The sequence below is a fragment of the Hippopotamus amphibius genome, chromosome 9 (assembly GCF_030028045.1).
Source record: "Hippopotamus amphibius kiboko isolate mHipAmp2 chromosome 9, mHipAmp2.hap2, whole genome shotgun sequence".
Taxonomy (NCBI): Eukaryota; Metazoa; Chordata; class Mammalia; order Artiodactyla; family Hippopotamidae; genus Hippopotamus; species Hippopotamus amphibius.
This window is the reverse complement of record NC_080194.1, coordinates 138,503,128-138,520,152: the sequence shown is the minus strand read 5'-3', so window position 1 is coordinate 138,520,152 and position 17,025 is coordinate 138,503,128. Positions and strand designations below refer to the sequence as shown.

Below are 17,025 nucleotides of genomic sequence, written 5' to 3'. Positions count from 1 at the left end.
CGCAACAAAGAGTAGCCCCCGTTCATTGCAACTAGAGAAAGCCCACACGCAGCGATGAAGACCCAACTCAGCAAATAAATAAATAAGTAAATTTATTTATTTAAAAAAAGAGAAACTGAGCCAGTAGAGGGAAGATTAGAGAATGAGGTGTCTGTTGGGAATTCTGAGAAGCTCTGATATATTCCTGGGAATCTAGGAGGCCACGTACATCCTGTGCACACACGCTCAGGAAAGACTTGAGAAGATCCTAAGCTTTCACCTCTGGCTGACCTTGAGGCTGTGTGTAAGCAGGAAGTGAAGGCTGGGGTAGAGTTGGAAGCTGCCTGGCTGAGGGTTGAGGGCATGCGGCAACAGGCACCTGGAGCCTGATCATTTCAGGTCTTTAAGGAAATCTCTGTCTCATCATTAGCTGACCAGTGAGCTAACTGAGCAGAGACTTCAGTGGTTGCGTTCTACAAAGACTACAGATTTTATAGAAGTAGTTCAGGAATATTTGAAAAAGTCTTGTCTAACTTATAAGCACATGAAAAAATATTCAGCATCATTAGTCATTAGGGAAAAGCAAATCATAACCACAATGAGATATCACTTTATACCTATTAGCATAGCTGGAATGAAAAAGACAGACAAGTACTGGTGAGGATGTGGAGAAAAATGGAATCCTCATACATTGCTTGTACGATTGTAAAATGGTGCTGGCTCTTTGGAAACAGTCTGATATTTTCTCAAAATATTACACATGGAATTACCATAGGCTCAAGAGTTTCACTCCTAGGTATAAATCTAAGAGAAATTAAAACTTATGTCCACAAAAACTTGTACACAACTGTCTATAGCATTAATAGTCATAATAGTCAAAACGTGGAAATACTCCAAATGACCATCAGCTCATGAATGAATAAATGTGTGGAATATTCGCGCAGTGGAGTGTTACTCAGCAACAAAAAGGAATGAAGTACCAATCCGTGTTACAGCGTGGGTAAACTTTGAGAGTATGCTGAGTGAAGAAGCCAGACACAGAGGGCCACATGTTGTATGATTCTGTTTATATGAAATGTCCAGAATAGATAGATCTGTAGAGATAAAAAGTGGATTAGCGGTTGTCACTTTTTAGGGGAGGGAGAGTGGAGAGAGGTTACCCGTGGGCTTCTTTCTATAACTAGGTAGAGGTGATGGTCATACAGCTCTGGGAATGTACATGGTCCGTGACTTACAGTTTTTTGACTTTGTGATGGTGTGAAAACAATATATACTCAATAGAAACCATACTTTGAATGCTGAATTTTGATCTTTTCCGGGCCAGCGTATGTGGTGTAGTACTCCTGTGGTGCTGGGCGGTGGCACCAACTTCAGCTCCTGGTCAGCCGTGCGATCACGGGGCCAAACAACCACATGCTTACAGCCTTTCTGAACCCGTACAACCACTTTGTTTTTCACTTTCAGTACAGTTATTAGTAAATGATATGAGAAAATCAACCCTTTACTATTAAATAGGCTTCGTGTTAGACAATGTGAGTGTTTTAAGGCCAGGCCGGCTGGGCTCCCGAGGGTGTCTGGTAGGTTAGGTTTGTTAAGTGCATTCTCAGCTTCAGATATTTTCAACTTATGAGTTTATTGGAACATAACCCCATTGTAAGTTGTGCTAAAAACTACTGAATTGTAACTTAAAAGGGTGATTTTGATGATGTTTTGGTTATACCTCAGTAACGCTGTTATAAAACAAATATCCCATTGTTCTATTTTCAGTACGCTTTTGTTGGAAGGAAGCATTAGTTGAAAGTTTCAGAAATCTGAACATAATGAACTAAACTTGAAGTACAGATGGAAAACATGAATTCTTTTCTTTTTTTTTTTTTTTTTAATATTTATTTATTTATTTTTGGTTATGTTGGGTCTTAGTTGCAGGGCGCAGGCTTCTTTCTAGTTGTGGCACATGGGCTGAGTTGCCCCACGGCATGTGGGATCTTAGTTCCCCTGCCAGGGATCAAATCCATGTCCCCTGCGTTGGAAGGCGGATTCTTAACCACTAGGCCACCAGGGAAGTCCCCGGAAAGTGTAAATTCTTGTAGGCAATTATAAAAATTAAGATTAAACAAAAGGATACTAAGTACTGAGCTTGGTGCTGTGTTTGGGGATTCAGACAATTCAAACAATTTAAAAACATTCTGCTTCAAAGAAGCATCCGACTGGAGGGAGGTGACATATCAATAAGAGGCAAAATTTTAAGAGGGCATCTATGATTCAGTGCTATGCGGTAGCACAGAAGATAAGCACAGGATTTAGAGAAGGGAAAAAGCCCTGTGGGGAGCGGAAGGTGAACCTTTGCGGGTAGAGTTCGAATATGCTCAGAATTGTGGCCGGGGCCTCCCATAAGGAGAGGGCACCGTAAGTTTGGAGCCAGGAGTACCTCTGGGGTTTAAAGGGTAGTGACCTGGACAGATTTGTAGGGGTGTGATGAAAATGCATGTATCAGCCCAGAGAGATCATTAGAACCGTATTCTGAGATGCTTGACGTGGCTCCGGGGTTCAAGTGTTCATGGAAGGAAAGCTTGAGGGCAGGGTGACCAGGCTGTTCTGGTCTTAGATGTTGGTAGACGAAGAGTCACACGTAGCTGATGGCAAAGGGAATGGAAAAGAGGATAGTTGTGGAAGGCGGGGGAAGGCGGTGTAGACACCACTGTCCTCCAGGCTCCAGTGTCACAGCAGCCACAGGGCGGAGGTGTTAAAATGTGTGTGTGGGGGGTTGGGGGTGGAGGGGAGGCGGGGGGGTGGATGGATCACGAGAATAGTGTTTGAGGTGCGGAGTAATTAAATGTGGCATCTGAATAAGTCAGCCTGCTTCCTTTGGTAATTGAATTGTGAGATCTTCACAGTGATTCCTGATCTGTCTGGTTTGTTTTCCTCTTTCGACTTTAACATACTGCTCACTGTGGACTCTCTCATGCTGGTCCCCGTTAGGCAGCCCAGCAAATCATTGAACTTCAGGAAGCCGCTCAAATTAACGCAGGCTTACAGCCCACCAACCTGGGAAGGAACAACAGCCTGCACGACATGAAGACAGTGGTGAAGACCTGGAGGAACCGGCTGCCCATCGTGTCCGACGACTTGTCGCACTGGAGCAGCGTCTTCATGTGGCGCCAGCATCATTACCAGGGTAAACCCGCCTGGTCCGGCATGCGCTCCTCATGTAATTTTCCAGACACCCACTGTTCTGGTTTCATGTCTTGGTTGTGTTTTGTTGTTGTTGTTGTTGTTGTTGTTGTTTTGGGGTTTTTTTTTTTTCTTTTACCAGATTTTCTATTTTTTTTGGCAGGTGTGGTAGATGGTGGTTGGTATGAGGAGGGTAAAGCTGAAGGTGGTGAAAGATGGGAGGGATTTCCCCCTACCTGTTCCCTTTTTCCAGCTAGAACGGACTTGCTGCCGGACACTGTCTGGTGCACCGGGGAGCAGGCCAGTGGGGTCAGAGCTCCGAGTTGTGGCCCCCTTTATGTAGAAGCCCCCGAGGAAGAGCGGCTCTCCAGTGGCAGTGTGTAGCCTTCTCCAGTTTCCCTGGTCCCCTCTGCTCATCCCCTCAGCCTGCCAGGCATCTGTTGGTTCAGAGCAGCCTCCGTGGTTTAGTTAGCCAAGATGGTAACACTCAACTCAAGAGTGAGTGCTTCCTAGATCTTCCGTCTGATACAGAATACAAGGAAAAGTAGTGAGGGTTTATCAAGAGCTTCCCATTTTCATAAGCCATGTGTGTGTGTTTTTCATCTTTTATTTAAGCCTTTTTGTGGAACACTGTGGAAAGTTTTTGACGTGGACTGAAAACTCGTTTCTTTGCTCTCTAGCCATTGTAACTGCCTATGAGAATAGTTCTCAGCACGACCCAAGTTCAAACAATGCAATGCTTGGGGTTCACGCATCGGCTTCAGCAATCATCCAGTACGGAAAAATTGCCCGGAAACAGGGCCTGGTCAACGTAGCTCTGGACATATTAAGTCGTATCCATACGATTCCCACTGTCCCGATCGTGGATTGCTTCCAGAAGATTCGGCAGCAAGTCAAGTGCTACCTGCAGCTGGCAGGCGTCATGGGGAAGAACGAGTGTATGCAGGTAGAGTGCAGCCGGACCCGCCCCTGCCTGCCCAGGTCTGGGGAGGGACGAGGGTCCAGACAGCAGGGAGAGAGGCTAGAGCTTCACAAACACAGCCCTGGTCTCGGGGAGCAGCCCTGCCAAAACAAGAAAGGAACAGGAAGCCACTTGAGTGTTTGAATTATATGTGGTGGTCTCTGTTCTGCCACATACTTGGTTAATGTAGTTATGGAAGGAAAATTAAAAACTGAAGAACTGTAAGGGTATATGGTAGATTTGGGCTATGTTCAGAGGAATGTTAAGAAAAACAATAAAACTGACGATATGTGAAGCTTTGGAGAAGATAATACCATCGAGGTATCTAGAACTGAACTTGTATTTAGTGATTCCATTTAAATACTGCTTGTCAGTCAACAGACATTCAGGGCAGGTAAGTCTGCCATCAGTTTGTATTTGTCAATGACCTTCAGGACTTACTGCCTAGATCAATATTTTACTAAAGTTTTTATATTATTGTCTAGAGAGTTCAAGAACTTTTCTGTTTTTATAAACAGGGCCTTGAAGTTATTGAATCTACAAACTTAAAGTACTTCACGAAAGAGATGACGGCTGAGTTTTATGCGCTGAAGGGAATGTTCCTGGCTCAGATCAACAAGTATGTGTGTTATACGGGTGGAGGAGAAGAGAAAGACTCATTAGATCATTTAAGTAGTTATTTGTAACTGACAAGCAACATGAAGGTCAAGCTAGAAACTGACCTGAGTCAGTGGTGGTGCTCGGGGACGCTGTTTCAGATGTTGTGCCTCTAGACAGGTGGTAACTTGCAGCAGGTTGAGAAGCCGGCTTGAGAGTAGGACTTGGAAACTTTTTAAGCGTGAGTCACTTGACCGCAGCACTGCCGATTACAAGGATTCGGTGCCCCATTTTCCAGCGTGCCGTTTTGGAACAGCGTTAATTCCTTTATATGGAGATGATTCTTGCTTTAGGGCAAGGGTCAGTCCACTGGAAAACAGTGCCGCGGGTCCTTCAAAAACTAAGCAAAGAATTATCATACGGCCCAGCAGCTCTGCTGCTAGGTGTTTACGCAAAGAGTTGGAAACAGGAGCTCAAGCAGGTAGTTGTTAATGAAAGTTCATGGCAGCGCTGTTTACAAGAACCAGAATATCGAAACAGCTGGAATGAACGGATAAGATGTGCTGTACACACAGTGGGACGTTGTTCAGCTTGAAGAGGAGTGACGTGTTGGCACGTGCTACAGCGTAGACGAGCCTCAGGAACACCACACTGACTGAAAGAGTCCAGGCACGGAATCACAGTGTGTGATTCCGTGCGCAGGCAACGTGCATGGTAGTGAGTCCACAGACACAGAAGGCACATCGGTGGGGGCCGGGGGAAGGGGGAGGGACTGCTTCATGGTTCGGGGTTTTCTTGGGGTGATGGACGTGTGTGGGGCCTACATAGAGGTGGCAGTTACACAACATTTTAAATGTACCGGATGCCATGGAATTATTCACTTTAAAATGGTTGATTTTATATTCTATGATGTCCACCTGAAAACACGTATGTTTTGATCTTGTGTCTTCACAGGTCTGAGGAAGCAAACAAAGCCTTTTCTGCAGCGGTGCAGATGCACGACGTGCTGGTGAAAGCGTGGGCCATGTGGGGGGATTACCTGGAAAACATCTTCGTGAAGGAGCGGCAGCTGCATCTTGGAGTGTCCGCCATCACCTGTTACCTGCACGCGTGCCGGCATCAGAACGAGAGCAAGTCGAGAAAGTACTTGGCCAAGGTGAGGCTGGGCCGGGCAGCCTGTAGGTCTGGATGGAAGTTCAGCCCCTTACTGATTTGCGCTGGGCGTGAGGCGCTTCTTCATGCCTTACTTCTCGTTTCCTTTTGCTCTGCGAAGTATAGTCCATAGTTCTACTTAAAGCTGAAGAACGGAGGCCTGGACGTACTTGGGGTCAGAGGACTCCTAAGCAGCAAAACCGAGTCTGGAGTCTCGGTCTTAGGGCTCAAGTCCAGTGTGGGCTGTGGACAGAGCTTCCTACAGACCGCTGAGGGGTCTGCCGGGAGAGCTTCCCTGCCAGACACCTGTTAGATTCTGGTCTCACCTGTGGGGACCGTGCACACAGTCACGCAGCCGGTTGGCTCTGGTCACAGGTGACGTTGAGTCCCCTGGTTTCTGCACACACTGCAGGGTGAGGTTGCGGTCACCTGCGTTGTTGTCCACAGTGTCCCGGTGCGGCGCCGGGCACAAGGCTGGTACGGCCATGTGCCCAGTGGGCAGCCACTTGAACCCGCGCCTCCTCTCCCGCATGGCGCCCTCTCAGCCCTCCCACATCACGTTCCCACCCAGGATCCTTTCTTGCAGAAGACTTAAGTTCTGCTTTTCTGTTTTGTCCACTAAAGATGAGGAGTTTTAGAATTCTTTGGTTTAACATCAAAATGTGGATTGAACATCAGCACCTCGTAGTTAAAGCTGACGGTAGACACAAACTGACCAGTAACACCAGGAAACCACCTCACTGCCTGACTCCAGGCTTGCTCGCTTTTAGATATTACATGTAAAAGTGTAACAAAGTGCTTCAGATGTCCCTGGACACCAGGCTGCCAGCAGGAGGCCTGCCTGATACTGGGGCAGAGGTCACCTGAGAGCTTCGGCAGAAGCCTGTTTTGTTCTGGGGAGATGGCACGTGCGGAGCAGCAGGCTGGAGCCCTGGGGGTCACGCTGGCCCGCCGACTGGGTTGGTTAGTGGTGGGTGTTACAGCTAAATCTCGGTGAAAACTAGATTTAAGTGTTCCATTTTCTTTGTAAGACTGCGGTTTAGCGCTGTTGTTGGGCCTTCTGGAGGTGTTTTCCCACAGTGCCAGCGAAGCTGCTCCGTGTGGTATTTTAACGTGGGGGGCGTGTCACTTGACCGGTGCCGTACCTTCTGCCGCAGGTGCTGTGGCTCTTGAGCTTCGACGACGACAAGAACAGCTTGGCGGACGCCGTGGACAAGTACTGCATCGGGGTGCCGCCCGTCCAGTGGCTGGCCTGGGTCCCGCAGCTGCTCACCTGTCTGGTCGGCTCCGAGGGGAAGCTGCTCTTGAACCTGATCAGCCAGGTGGGAAGAGCAAGGCATCTTCGGGCACAACAAAACAGTCTTCACGTCACATCCTTTTTCTGCAGAAACCAAGTCAGAGAGGTGGGAGGGTGCACGTGATTAGGTATCGCTCGATAAAAAGCACGACTGGAAGTGACTGGAGGGTGTCGGGGTCGGTGTGACGTGCTCCGCTGGAGTTACTGTTCTAAAATGGTCGTCTCTTTCCTCGAACGCGTTGCCACATAAGACATAAAGCACACATTCCCTTAAAATGCAAGGTCCCTCGTGAGCCCCCAGGACCCCTCACGGGGAGGGCGTGTCTGGCTGCGGCTGGCCTCCACGTGTGCCAGGTGCTCCTCGGAGCTCCCGTCAGGAGAAACCTCAGCCCACTGTGCTGTTCGTTGCCCTGCGCGCAGGTGGGCGTCCAGCCGCAGCTGTCGGAGGCTGAACGTTGGCTGCGCCTGGTGGGCTTGGGGAGTCGGGCAGGCCGGGGCCTGGGGTCTGGTGAAAAGGCTCTCACGATCCTTGTTTGAGAACAGCTCCAGACCGAGAGGTGGGGGAAGGACCTGAACGCAGACATTTGGGTGCAGTTCAGTCTGGAGTCGAGTGCCTTTGTGCTTCTTTTTATAAAGTGGCAGAGCCGGGTGTGTGTAGCTTCTCACACGTGAACGGCGTCGTGACCAGGCGCCTGGGGACGCGCTGCTTCCTCCCAGTCCCGTCTGTTCTCTGCATGTGGTACAGCGTCCACACGGCACCCAAGAGTGGTTTTATTTTTCCCTTGAGAGTTTGCAGCCGTGCCCCTCCGTACTGAAACTTCTCCTGGAGTTGATCTGTCAGGATGTAGCTTCTGTCTGTTTGGTACCGTCACTCCTTGAACATCTAACGGGTGCTAGCTAGCCACCCTGTGGCAGAGCTGGTAATGTCTGCTCAGCCCTTTCGAAGGAGCCGTGTGACCCCAGTTTGGTAAAACTGGCATTCTTACCCTGGAGAGAACAGGTGCAGCCCCCCCTTCCTGCAGGTGCGCAGCGTGAACTTGCTCGCGGATGCGCCTGGTTTTCAGAGTCGGCTCACGGTTCCCCGTGGATCAGCGCTAGTGTCCCTCTGTGTGTTCCTGTCGTTTGCCTGCGTGCGATCCAGGGACTTGAGTGTGTGTCATCCTCGTATTAACTGGGTCAGATGAAAGCGTGGTTTCTCTGTCATTAGTAGTCCTGGGGCAGAACGGATGAAATAGACCATGTTGCTCGTTCTTGGATCTTTTCGAGCTAAACTAGATGTTTGACTTGCTGTTTAATCCGGCCTCGTGTATATTAGGTCAGCGGTGCGGCCAGGTGCAGGCCACCTTCTCACTCATGGCTGACTGTCTCTGAGCAGGTTGGACGAGTGTATCCCCAAGCCGTCTACTTCCCTATCCGGACGCTGTACCTGACCCTGAAGATAGAGCAGCGGGAGCGCTACAAGAGCGGTACGTCTCCGGGGTCAGCGGCCAGGCCACGGGGGCTGGGCCCCTGGGATGTCCAGGTCCCCGCTGTCGCGGACACACACCTGCCTGCAGCTCCCTTCCAGCACGCGGGCCAGTCTTGTGTGTAGACGCTGAGGGGACACTGGGGCTGCAGGACAAAACCTGGACTCCCAGTGAGGTCTCTGGTTCTCCTTTGCCGCCATGTAATCGGGTGTTCATCTGCCTGAGTGGTTCATCCATAGGCAGAAAAAATATGAGATTTTTAGGTTTAGATAATTATAAAGTTGAACTTGCTTTGTTAGTTACACATGCATCCTGGTAGACAGTATAAACGTCACTCACTGTGTTATAAGGAATAACATCTTCAGCTGTCTGCGGAGTCAGCATAGAAGTCAGTCCTACCCAGTGTAAACACGTACTCAAAATAGAGGTTTTTAATCTATATTGAATACCCCTGGTACATAAAGAAATAATAGTTCCAGTTACCGACTAAGCATGGTGCTTTGTAAACAATTAAAGCACCGCTTGCTTCACCACATTTTTCATACTTAGACGTTCGTGCTGCCAGGCCAGAGTCTTTCTAGGAAGGTGACTCCATCCACTGGACAGTGGTGGTGTGGCCTGGTCCTGCGTGGGGTGGGCGAGGGCTTCGCACGGTATGTTAGCTCCTACCTCCTGGGTATCTGGGTAGATTCATGTTTTGGTAATTTGAAAGATACGATTTTTTATTCTAAGTGAGCTGAAGCTAAAAAAAAAAGTGTATCAGGGGCTCTACAGTATATTTCTTATATAGCAAGTGTCTATTTTTCAGAAATGTCATTTTATACATGTGGTTTGGCTTTCCTAGATGAAAACATGTAGGCTGACTTGTTAACTACTTCTAGATTCTCTGAGCTGTAATATAAGGAAAGAATTGTGACATATTTTGCCAAACATTTAAAAAATGTTCAGACTTCCACTAAAGTTAGAGAGTCCAGTGAAGCCTGCACTCCCTCACCTGAACCCACCTGTTGCGTGCGGCCACACCTGCTCTCTCTCGGCGTACGCCTCCTGCTTCTCCCAGACCACGGGGAGCCCAGCTGTGGGCGCCGCGCTGTCCGCAATGCCCCTCCTCAGAGCCGGGGCGCCTCCCACGCAGCCCCCGGGAAGTGCCCGGGTGTGTCCCACGCCGGCAGGAACCAGCGTTCCTTTGGCCGGTGGGTCCTTAGAGCACGGACGCTCCCATGGGTCCGTTTGGCGCTGACATTGGCGTTGTGTGTGTTGCTCTCAGATTCTGGACAGCAGCAGCCCAGTTCAGTGGGTAACCAGTCCCATTCTGCATCAGATCCAGGGCCCATAAGAGCCACGGCCCCCATGTGGCGCTGCAGCCGAATCATGCACATGCAGCGGGAGCTGCACCCGACGCTGCTGTCTTCCCTGGAAGGCATCGTCGACCAGATGGTCTGGTTCCGGGAAAACTGGCACGAGGAGGTACGGGGCTGGCCTCGGGGGGCCGGCGCCCCGCGGAGGGGTGCTTCCGCGGCCGCGTCCCGCGAGGTTGGCCACCTGGCCGCGTGTGTGAGGTGTTGGGTGGAGTGGTGGAGCTGCAGATTCTTGATGTCTGCTCTGGTGCTGCCTCAGTACTGGAAGCAGAAGACTTCAGAAGAAGATGAAATCGAGGAAGCCATTTCTGGCCTTAAAACGCTTATTTTGCAAGCTGGTGTGAGTTTATTCACTGAAAGACCACCATTGACCAGGGAGCAGCTGTGGTATGGGCAGGGGTCACTCACCAGCCAGTCGTCTCCAGGGGCCGAGAGTGGGTTCTCGGTGGCCTTTCAGCGGCCAGGCGGCCCCCAGTTCTGCACACTCTGCTGCTGTGCGCTAGGTGCCGCGAAGAGCTTTGCTGGTGGTGGGGCCAGGCGGGCAGGTGCTTTCTGGTTGGGGGGGTGGCGTGAGTGGAGAGCTCTGCTGTGCGAGCTCAGCCGCCTCCGGTCTCTTCCAGGTCCTCAGGCAGCTGCAGCAGGGCCTGGCGAAGTGCTACTCGGTTGCATTTGAGAAAAGCGGAGCAGTGTCGGATGCCAAGATTACACCCCACACTCTCAATTTCGTCAAGAAGCTGGTGAGCACGTTCGGGGTGGGCCTGGAGAATGTGTCCAACGTCTCGACCATGTTCTCCAGCGCAGCCTCCGAGTCCCTGGCCCGGCGGGCGCAGGCCACGGCGCAGGACCCTGTCTTCCAGAAGCTGAAGGGCCAGTTCACAACCGGTGAGTCCTGATCCAGGGGCGCTTCCGCTCACATTTTTCCTCCATCTTAACATCTAAGCTAACCCTGTCCATTCACTTGCATGAGCACAGTACCGGGTGAGCTGGTTAGACTGTTTAAAACAGGGAAACCGTGACATTCCTCACCTGGGACCGCACGTCCTTCCTTCCAGTGAAAGGTCAAGGTTTCAGAGCCAGAGCGCCAGGCTCCATGTCAGGGGTTAAGCACAGGGTTTTAGGACAAACCTGCTTGTCTTTCCACATCCCTTGTTCTGCTTGGTTTTTGTGGGAAAACTCAGCAGGGTAAGGTGAGGCAATAAGACCCAAAGGTGCAGGGCCCGAGGTGACAGGTAAGGTTCAGACCTGTAGTGGATTCTGGTGGCAAGGGGGTAGGGGAGGTCGTGTTTCCATGACTGCCCCCAGTTCAGGTTCATGCATTTTCCTAGACCCGTGGGAGCTTGAATCCTGGCTCCACCTCTTTCTGTGTGATCTGAGGTCCAGTCTCCCTCAGCCTAAGTCCTCATCTGTCATAGGGACCCTGTCCCCCACGTGTGCACGCAGGTAGGGCCACGTTCCCTGGAGCTTGTGCTTGTGTGGTCTGTCATCCTCTGAGAAAGGAAGAGTCTGAGGTGAAAGTTTTATGGACACCATTGTACGTTACTTAAAGAAGTGGTGTTTAGTGTGTATTTATCTTAAAATGTCCAGACCATTATATCGACTGTAATCTGAAATAGAGAATTAGAAGTAGGACAAATCATTTGGATTCTGATGTGAAAACAATAACAAACACTGAAACTTAAGAGGACAGCTGTGAGACTCTGACTCCCCTCAAACTGTAGCAGAGTTGCAGATACTTAATTCAGGAGCTGTCCAGCCCCTCTGGTCATGTGCCGCAGGGAGGATGTCTCTGGGTTTCAGCTCTGTGTTCCAGTCTGGAGAGTGGAGGAGAGCTGTACCTCCATCTCCAGCAGCATTGTACATGATGGCCTCTAGTTCTAGGTCCACAAGGAGGTGGAAGGTAGTTCAGAAGACCTGGGGAGGAAGACTGACTCACCTGCAAAAACTTGTACTCCAGTGTTGATAGCCGCTTTACTTGTAACAGCCGCAAACTGAAGTCCATCCAAACACCCCCTAAGGAGAATGGATACACAAAGTGTCATATTTCCATACTCAGAAAGCAAATAAAGAGGAATTAACTATTGATACAGCACCTTAGATGAACCTCAAAGAAATTACACTGACTGCAAAAAGCCAGTCTCAAAAGGATTCCTGCTGCAAGCTTCTTAATTATGAAATATTTGTGAACTAACATTATGATCAAGATGGAGAACAGATTCGTGTTGGCCAGGCATTCGTGATGCAGGGAGGACGGGTGCAGCTCTTAGGAGGTAACCGGGCACCTGTGGCGGTGGACGGTGAGCGTCCTGGTTCTGGTTATGCAGCCCTGCTCTCCCTGAGTGACATCTCACAGGGACACACGTGCACACAGCACATGTCTGACTCAGCCCTGTCGGTCATGCCAGCGCCTGTGCCTTGGTTTCAGGAAGGGGTGAATGGCCCTCCCTGTACATTTCTTTGGACTCCTAGGAATCTATGTTTATCTCAAAATAAAAGTTAACAAAAAGTAACAAAAATCCACTATGGGAGGGTCAGACCTGAGCTTGGCTACACCCTCTGGATGCAGAGGTGAGAAAGAGCAGCCCTGTGCGCAGCTGCCTGCACCTGGCAGGGTGGCCTCTGCCGGGAAGCCTGGGTGGAGACCAGCCCGCCCCCTCGTGTTGGTGTGTGGCGACCTCGCCAGCCACCTGCTCTTGTGCAATCATGCTGAAGTTAAAGGGAAACCAGAGAAATGCTGTGGGAAACCTCCCCTCCCCAACAAAAGGATATTGACTTTCATAAAAGTAATGACACTGTATGGAGTTAAATTCATACACAGGTGTGATGGTTAGAATTGTTGGGGCAGCCGTGGTACTGTGCTGAAGCCCCGTGCGTGCTACCTCATTTAGTTTAATCCTTGTGGGTCAGTGCTATTTACCAGTCTTGTGACTTAGGGTGCTTGGTCCAGACTAGATACAAAATGTGCCTGTTTCCTACCTGGGGGGGTGTTTGAGCTGCAGTTTCGTAGTGAATTAGAAATAACCCAGGTGACTGAAAATGTTTCTAATCCTGTTTTATTTTGCAGATTTTGACTTCAGTGTTCCAGGATCCATGAAGCTTCATAATCTTATTTCTAAACTGAAAAAGTGGATCAAAATCCTGGAGGCTAAAACCAAGCAACTTCCAAAATTTTTCCTCATAGAAGAAAAGTGCCGGTTTTTGAGCAATTTCTCCGCACAGACAGCTGAGGTGGAAATTCCTGGGGAATTTCTGATGCCAAAACCGACACATTACTACATCAAGATTGCTCGGTGAGTGAGTCTGACCTGGCCGGGGGTCACCGACAGCTGCCCCGGGCAGAGCCCTGGGAAGACCCTCCAGCCGTCCAGACTGTTCTTACTTCCCTCCCTTCCGCTGTCCATCCTGAAGCAGAAGGACGCGGCACTGCTCTAGGGTTTGAGCCGTTAGACACCTTTACAGAGTCTGGTCTCATTTGATCAAGCGTGTGTTTGCTCTCAAAAGAACCCGTTCCGAATCCCCACAGAACCTGACAGAGTATGAAGTTTCCCCGTCTTCTGTCCTTAAAGCACAGTATGCAAAACAGAATCAGACCGTGGTGAAATGTATTGGAGCGAAGCGAGTTGCCTCTCATTTAAAACGTGAGATGAGCTGTGAAGAGGCAGCCCTCACCCGTCAGGTGTTTGCTCCACATGTGCCCGTGTCCCGCCCGCCGTGGGCACCGAGGCGGGGCCGCCCCGGGCTGCTGGGGTCCTGGCGTCCTCCGGGCCGCTCACAGCCCGTCTCTGGCTGCTGAGGCTGGACCCCCGGCGCGATCGTTTGAAACCCAGCTTCGCCTCCTCTTCCTCGTCTTGTTTTCCCTCCAGTGCCTTGTCACGCGACCTGCACCTTGTCACGTGACGTGCAGTGTAAATAACTGTCACGCCATCTGTTTTCCACGACGGTTCTGACGCCGCCCTGTAAAGCTCCGTTTTCCCCGCTAAGGAAAGGGTTGGGAATGGGGACCCGGGGCACTGGTGTGTCTGATCGTCCACTCCTTCCGGCAGGTTTATGCCCCGTGTGGAGATCGTGCAGAAGCACAACACGGCGGCCAGGAGGCTGTACATCCGCGGGCACAACGGCAAGATCTACCCATACCTGGTGATGAACGACGCCTGCCTGACGGAGTCGCGGCGGGAGGAGCGCGTGCTGCAGCTGCTCCGCCTGCTCAACCCCTGCCTGGAAAAGAGGAAGGAGACCACCAAGAGGCACTTATTTTTCACAGGTACCAGCGCTGCCCTGGGGCTACACGGCGGCCTGTGCCGTCCCTGTCAGCCTCTGCGAACCCCTGGGAGGCCTGGGGCTGAGGACAGGTCCTGCTCCTGGAGGGAGGGAGCCCCCGGGCCTGAGGCTGCTCCCTGCAGGACAGGCGCCCTGACACGCGTTTGTCTGGAGAAGCAGGTGCACGCAGCTGGTGCTGGCTGCGCAGAGGGCGTTGGGGGTGTGCTCACAGCACACGGCAGTTTTTACATGCAGTCCCTGCTCTGCCGTGGGGCACAGGCTGCAGTGTGTGGGCACCGCCTGAGGTGCTGCTTGGGAGTTGAGGAGCCTCGGAAAGTGAGGTCTCCCCAGAACCAAGTTGTCACGGGTGAATCGTGTCTGTAGACGGCATAGATGAGCTGCCTGTAACCCCACCCAGAGGGGGAGCCAGTGTTGCATTTGAGCATTCATCTGCACGTTTAGGAGCCCACTGGTCCTGTGTGGAACAGTCCTCTGCTGGCTAAGGTGTGTCCAACCTGTTCTCACCTAAAATCTCTTACGTTCAGTGTTCCCAGAATAAGTAGTAGATTAAAAAACCAGGTCTCTAGAAAGCTGTGTGCGTTTTAACGTGTATGTAACATGATCTACGGTGTTGGTTCCAGTCATGCTAATCGGTGGTTCTTTGCTGCTTCCAAAGAAGCAGGCTCCTGGTGAGCTCCAAATAGTGGTCCATGTACGTCCCCTGGAGTCCTTTTGGAACTTCTCTACAGGTTGAAGCTGTGGCAGCAGGCCAGTAGCTGTGCTTTAGGTGACTTTAGGCCGAGTTAATGCTCGATTAGAAGTCAGGGGCATTGTGCATGCGCCAGGCCCCTGCGCAGGCCGGGCAGACGCAGGCTCGGAGCCGCCATGCCGCCAGCTCAGGACACTGGGCAGTCTCCTTGTTCCTGTTGTGAGGTTCCCTAGTAAGGCCTTTCTGTTCATCTGTGCCTTAAACGCGGGTGACAGGCGGCTCGGGCTCTGGCCCCGATAGACGGAGCTTCAGGCTGTGGGACCCGGCTCTTCCTCTTCGCCCGCACTCTGCCCCAGCGCTGGCCTGTGGGCCCCGCGCTCATCTGCCCGTCTCTCCCCTCTCTCCTCAGTCCCACGCGTGGTGGCTGTGTCCCCGCAGATGCGCCTGGTGGAGGACAACCCGTCCTCACTCTCGCTGGTGGAGATCTACAAGCAGCGCTGCGCCAAGAAGGGTATCGAGCACGACAACCCCATCTCCCGCTACTACGACCGCCTGGCCACCGTGCAGGCGCGCGGGACGCAGGCCAGCCACCAGGTGAAGGCGGGCAGGGGCAGCCGCCTGTGGCCTCAGGTGTGGGTGCTCCCGGGAGCAGTCCTTCCGTGACACCCGTGGAGGGGTAGCCGGGCAAGGGGTCTTGTTGGACTTCTGAGGTGGCTGTGGGCCTTGGTGAAGTGGCATTTGCTGCAGACCGATTGTTGTAACAGGACAAAGAGGTGTGCTTTCAACCTTGCAGAGGCTCACAGGCCTTTACCTGCACTTGCAAAGAAGCCCAGAAGCTAGAATTTTTTTCTTTTTAATATTTATTTATTTATTTATTTTGGCTGTGCCGGGTCTTCGTTGCAGCACGTGGGATCTAGTTCCCTGACCAGGGATCGGACCCAGGCATTGGGAGAGTGGAGTCTTAACCACTGGACCACCAGGGAAGTCCCTAGGATTTGAAAAGGAACTTCATGGCAAGTTCATTTGGTCAACAAACTGGGTCTAGGTGGTGTGAGGCTGTCTCCCCACTAAGTGTTCACATTTGTCCAGTTTGTGGCGGGGCCTTAAGGTAGCACAGAGTCTCTGTGCCGTGCGCACTTTCTAAATACAGAAAGTGGGGAAGCCTGAAACAGGTCCGGCCAGCTGTTTTTATTGCCTGGGTGGGAACGCAGTGCCCCCCACTGGAGTCCTGGCTGGCTCTCGGCTGTATCGTCAGGTCCCTCTCCACCTGCAGGTTCCTGCCCTTGGGTATCAGGGCTAGGGCAGGCCCTGGATGAGAAGGTTTTGTCCAGAACTGTCTGCGTCACCCAGAGGCAGCTCTTTGGGTGTGTTCTCCTCGTGCCTCCATGGTCCTTCCTGTGCTTCCTGAGAGGGCCTCACAGTTTCTAGGAGAGACACCCCAGAGCTGGAAGCCATGACTTGCCTCTGTTCTTCCAGGGACTGGTCTCAGTTAGTCTGGGTCCTGGAGGACTTGGTTTAGGAGGCTGGAGCCCGCAGTGCTGGTTTCACCCAGCGTGGCAGTGTTCAGGGCGCAGGGCCTGGTGTAAGCCTCCACCCCCGTGCCTGCAGAGCAGGTGGGATTCCTCTGTTCTGATTGGCCTCTGAGGTCCCTGGGCAATTTTGAGGTGTTTGTGGGAGATGAACGGATTGCAGTTTTAAGGCCATGTGTACTTGTAGACAGTGTGGAAGCCAGCGACCCCATCTGCAAATCCCCGGCTACGTCAGGATTCCAGCCGTGACTGGTCCGGCGCAGAAACACCGCTAGGGTCCTGCTGGGCCGGCTGCGGATGCTGACGGTGCCGGTGGCCCCAGCCCGTTGCCTCTGCTTGGTCTTTGTGCCCTAGCTGGCGTTGCTGTTAACGCTGCTCCTTCATCCTTTGTGTTTTCTTACTAACGCCTTCATTGGGAGATTATTCAACATGCCATGAAATTTCCCCTTTAAAACGTACGATGCAGTGTTTTCAGTATTCAGACTTGTGCAGTCATCACCACTATCTTTAAAACACTTCATCCCCTGCAAAAAAACTTCATGCCCGTTACTA

The 17,025-nt window shown here is 51.6% G+C and overlaps 1 protein-coding gene across 8 annotated transcripts in view; it reads left to right on the top strand.

Moving 5' to 3' along the window:
• TRRAP (transformation/transcription domain associated protein) overlaps positions 1-17,025 on the top strand; it is a 105,486-nt gene that overhangs the window by 82,981 nt on the left and 5,480 nt on the right. For 3 of the 8 annotated variants that reach the window (XM_057748292.1, XM_057748293.1, XM_057748291.1), the window contains exons 58-68: positions 2,959-3,187; positions 3,831-4,096; positions 4,630-4,730; positions 5,663-5,864; positions 7,018-7,182; positions 8,533-8,623; positions 9,891-10,090; positions 10,602-10,863; positions 13,043-13,268; positions 14,022-14,239; positions 15,354-15,538. In XM_057748292.1, coding sequence (XP_057604275.1) covers positions 2,959-3,187; positions 3,831-4,096; positions 4,630-4,730; positions 5,663-5,864; positions 7,018-7,182; positions 8,533-8,623; positions 9,891-10,090; positions 10,602-10,863; positions 13,043-13,268; positions 14,022-14,239; positions 15,354-15,538 — 2,145 coding nt within the window. The remainder of the gene's footprint in view (positions 1-2,958; positions 3,188-3,830; positions 4,097-4,629; positions 4,731-5,662; positions 5,865-7,017; positions 7,183-8,532; positions 8,624-9,890; positions 10,091-10,601; positions 10,864-13,042; positions 13,269-14,021; positions 14,240-15,353; positions 15,539-17,025) is intronic. The other 5 variants (XM_057748298.1, XM_057748296.1, XM_057748295.1 and 2 more) reach the window with 3 other exon arrangements.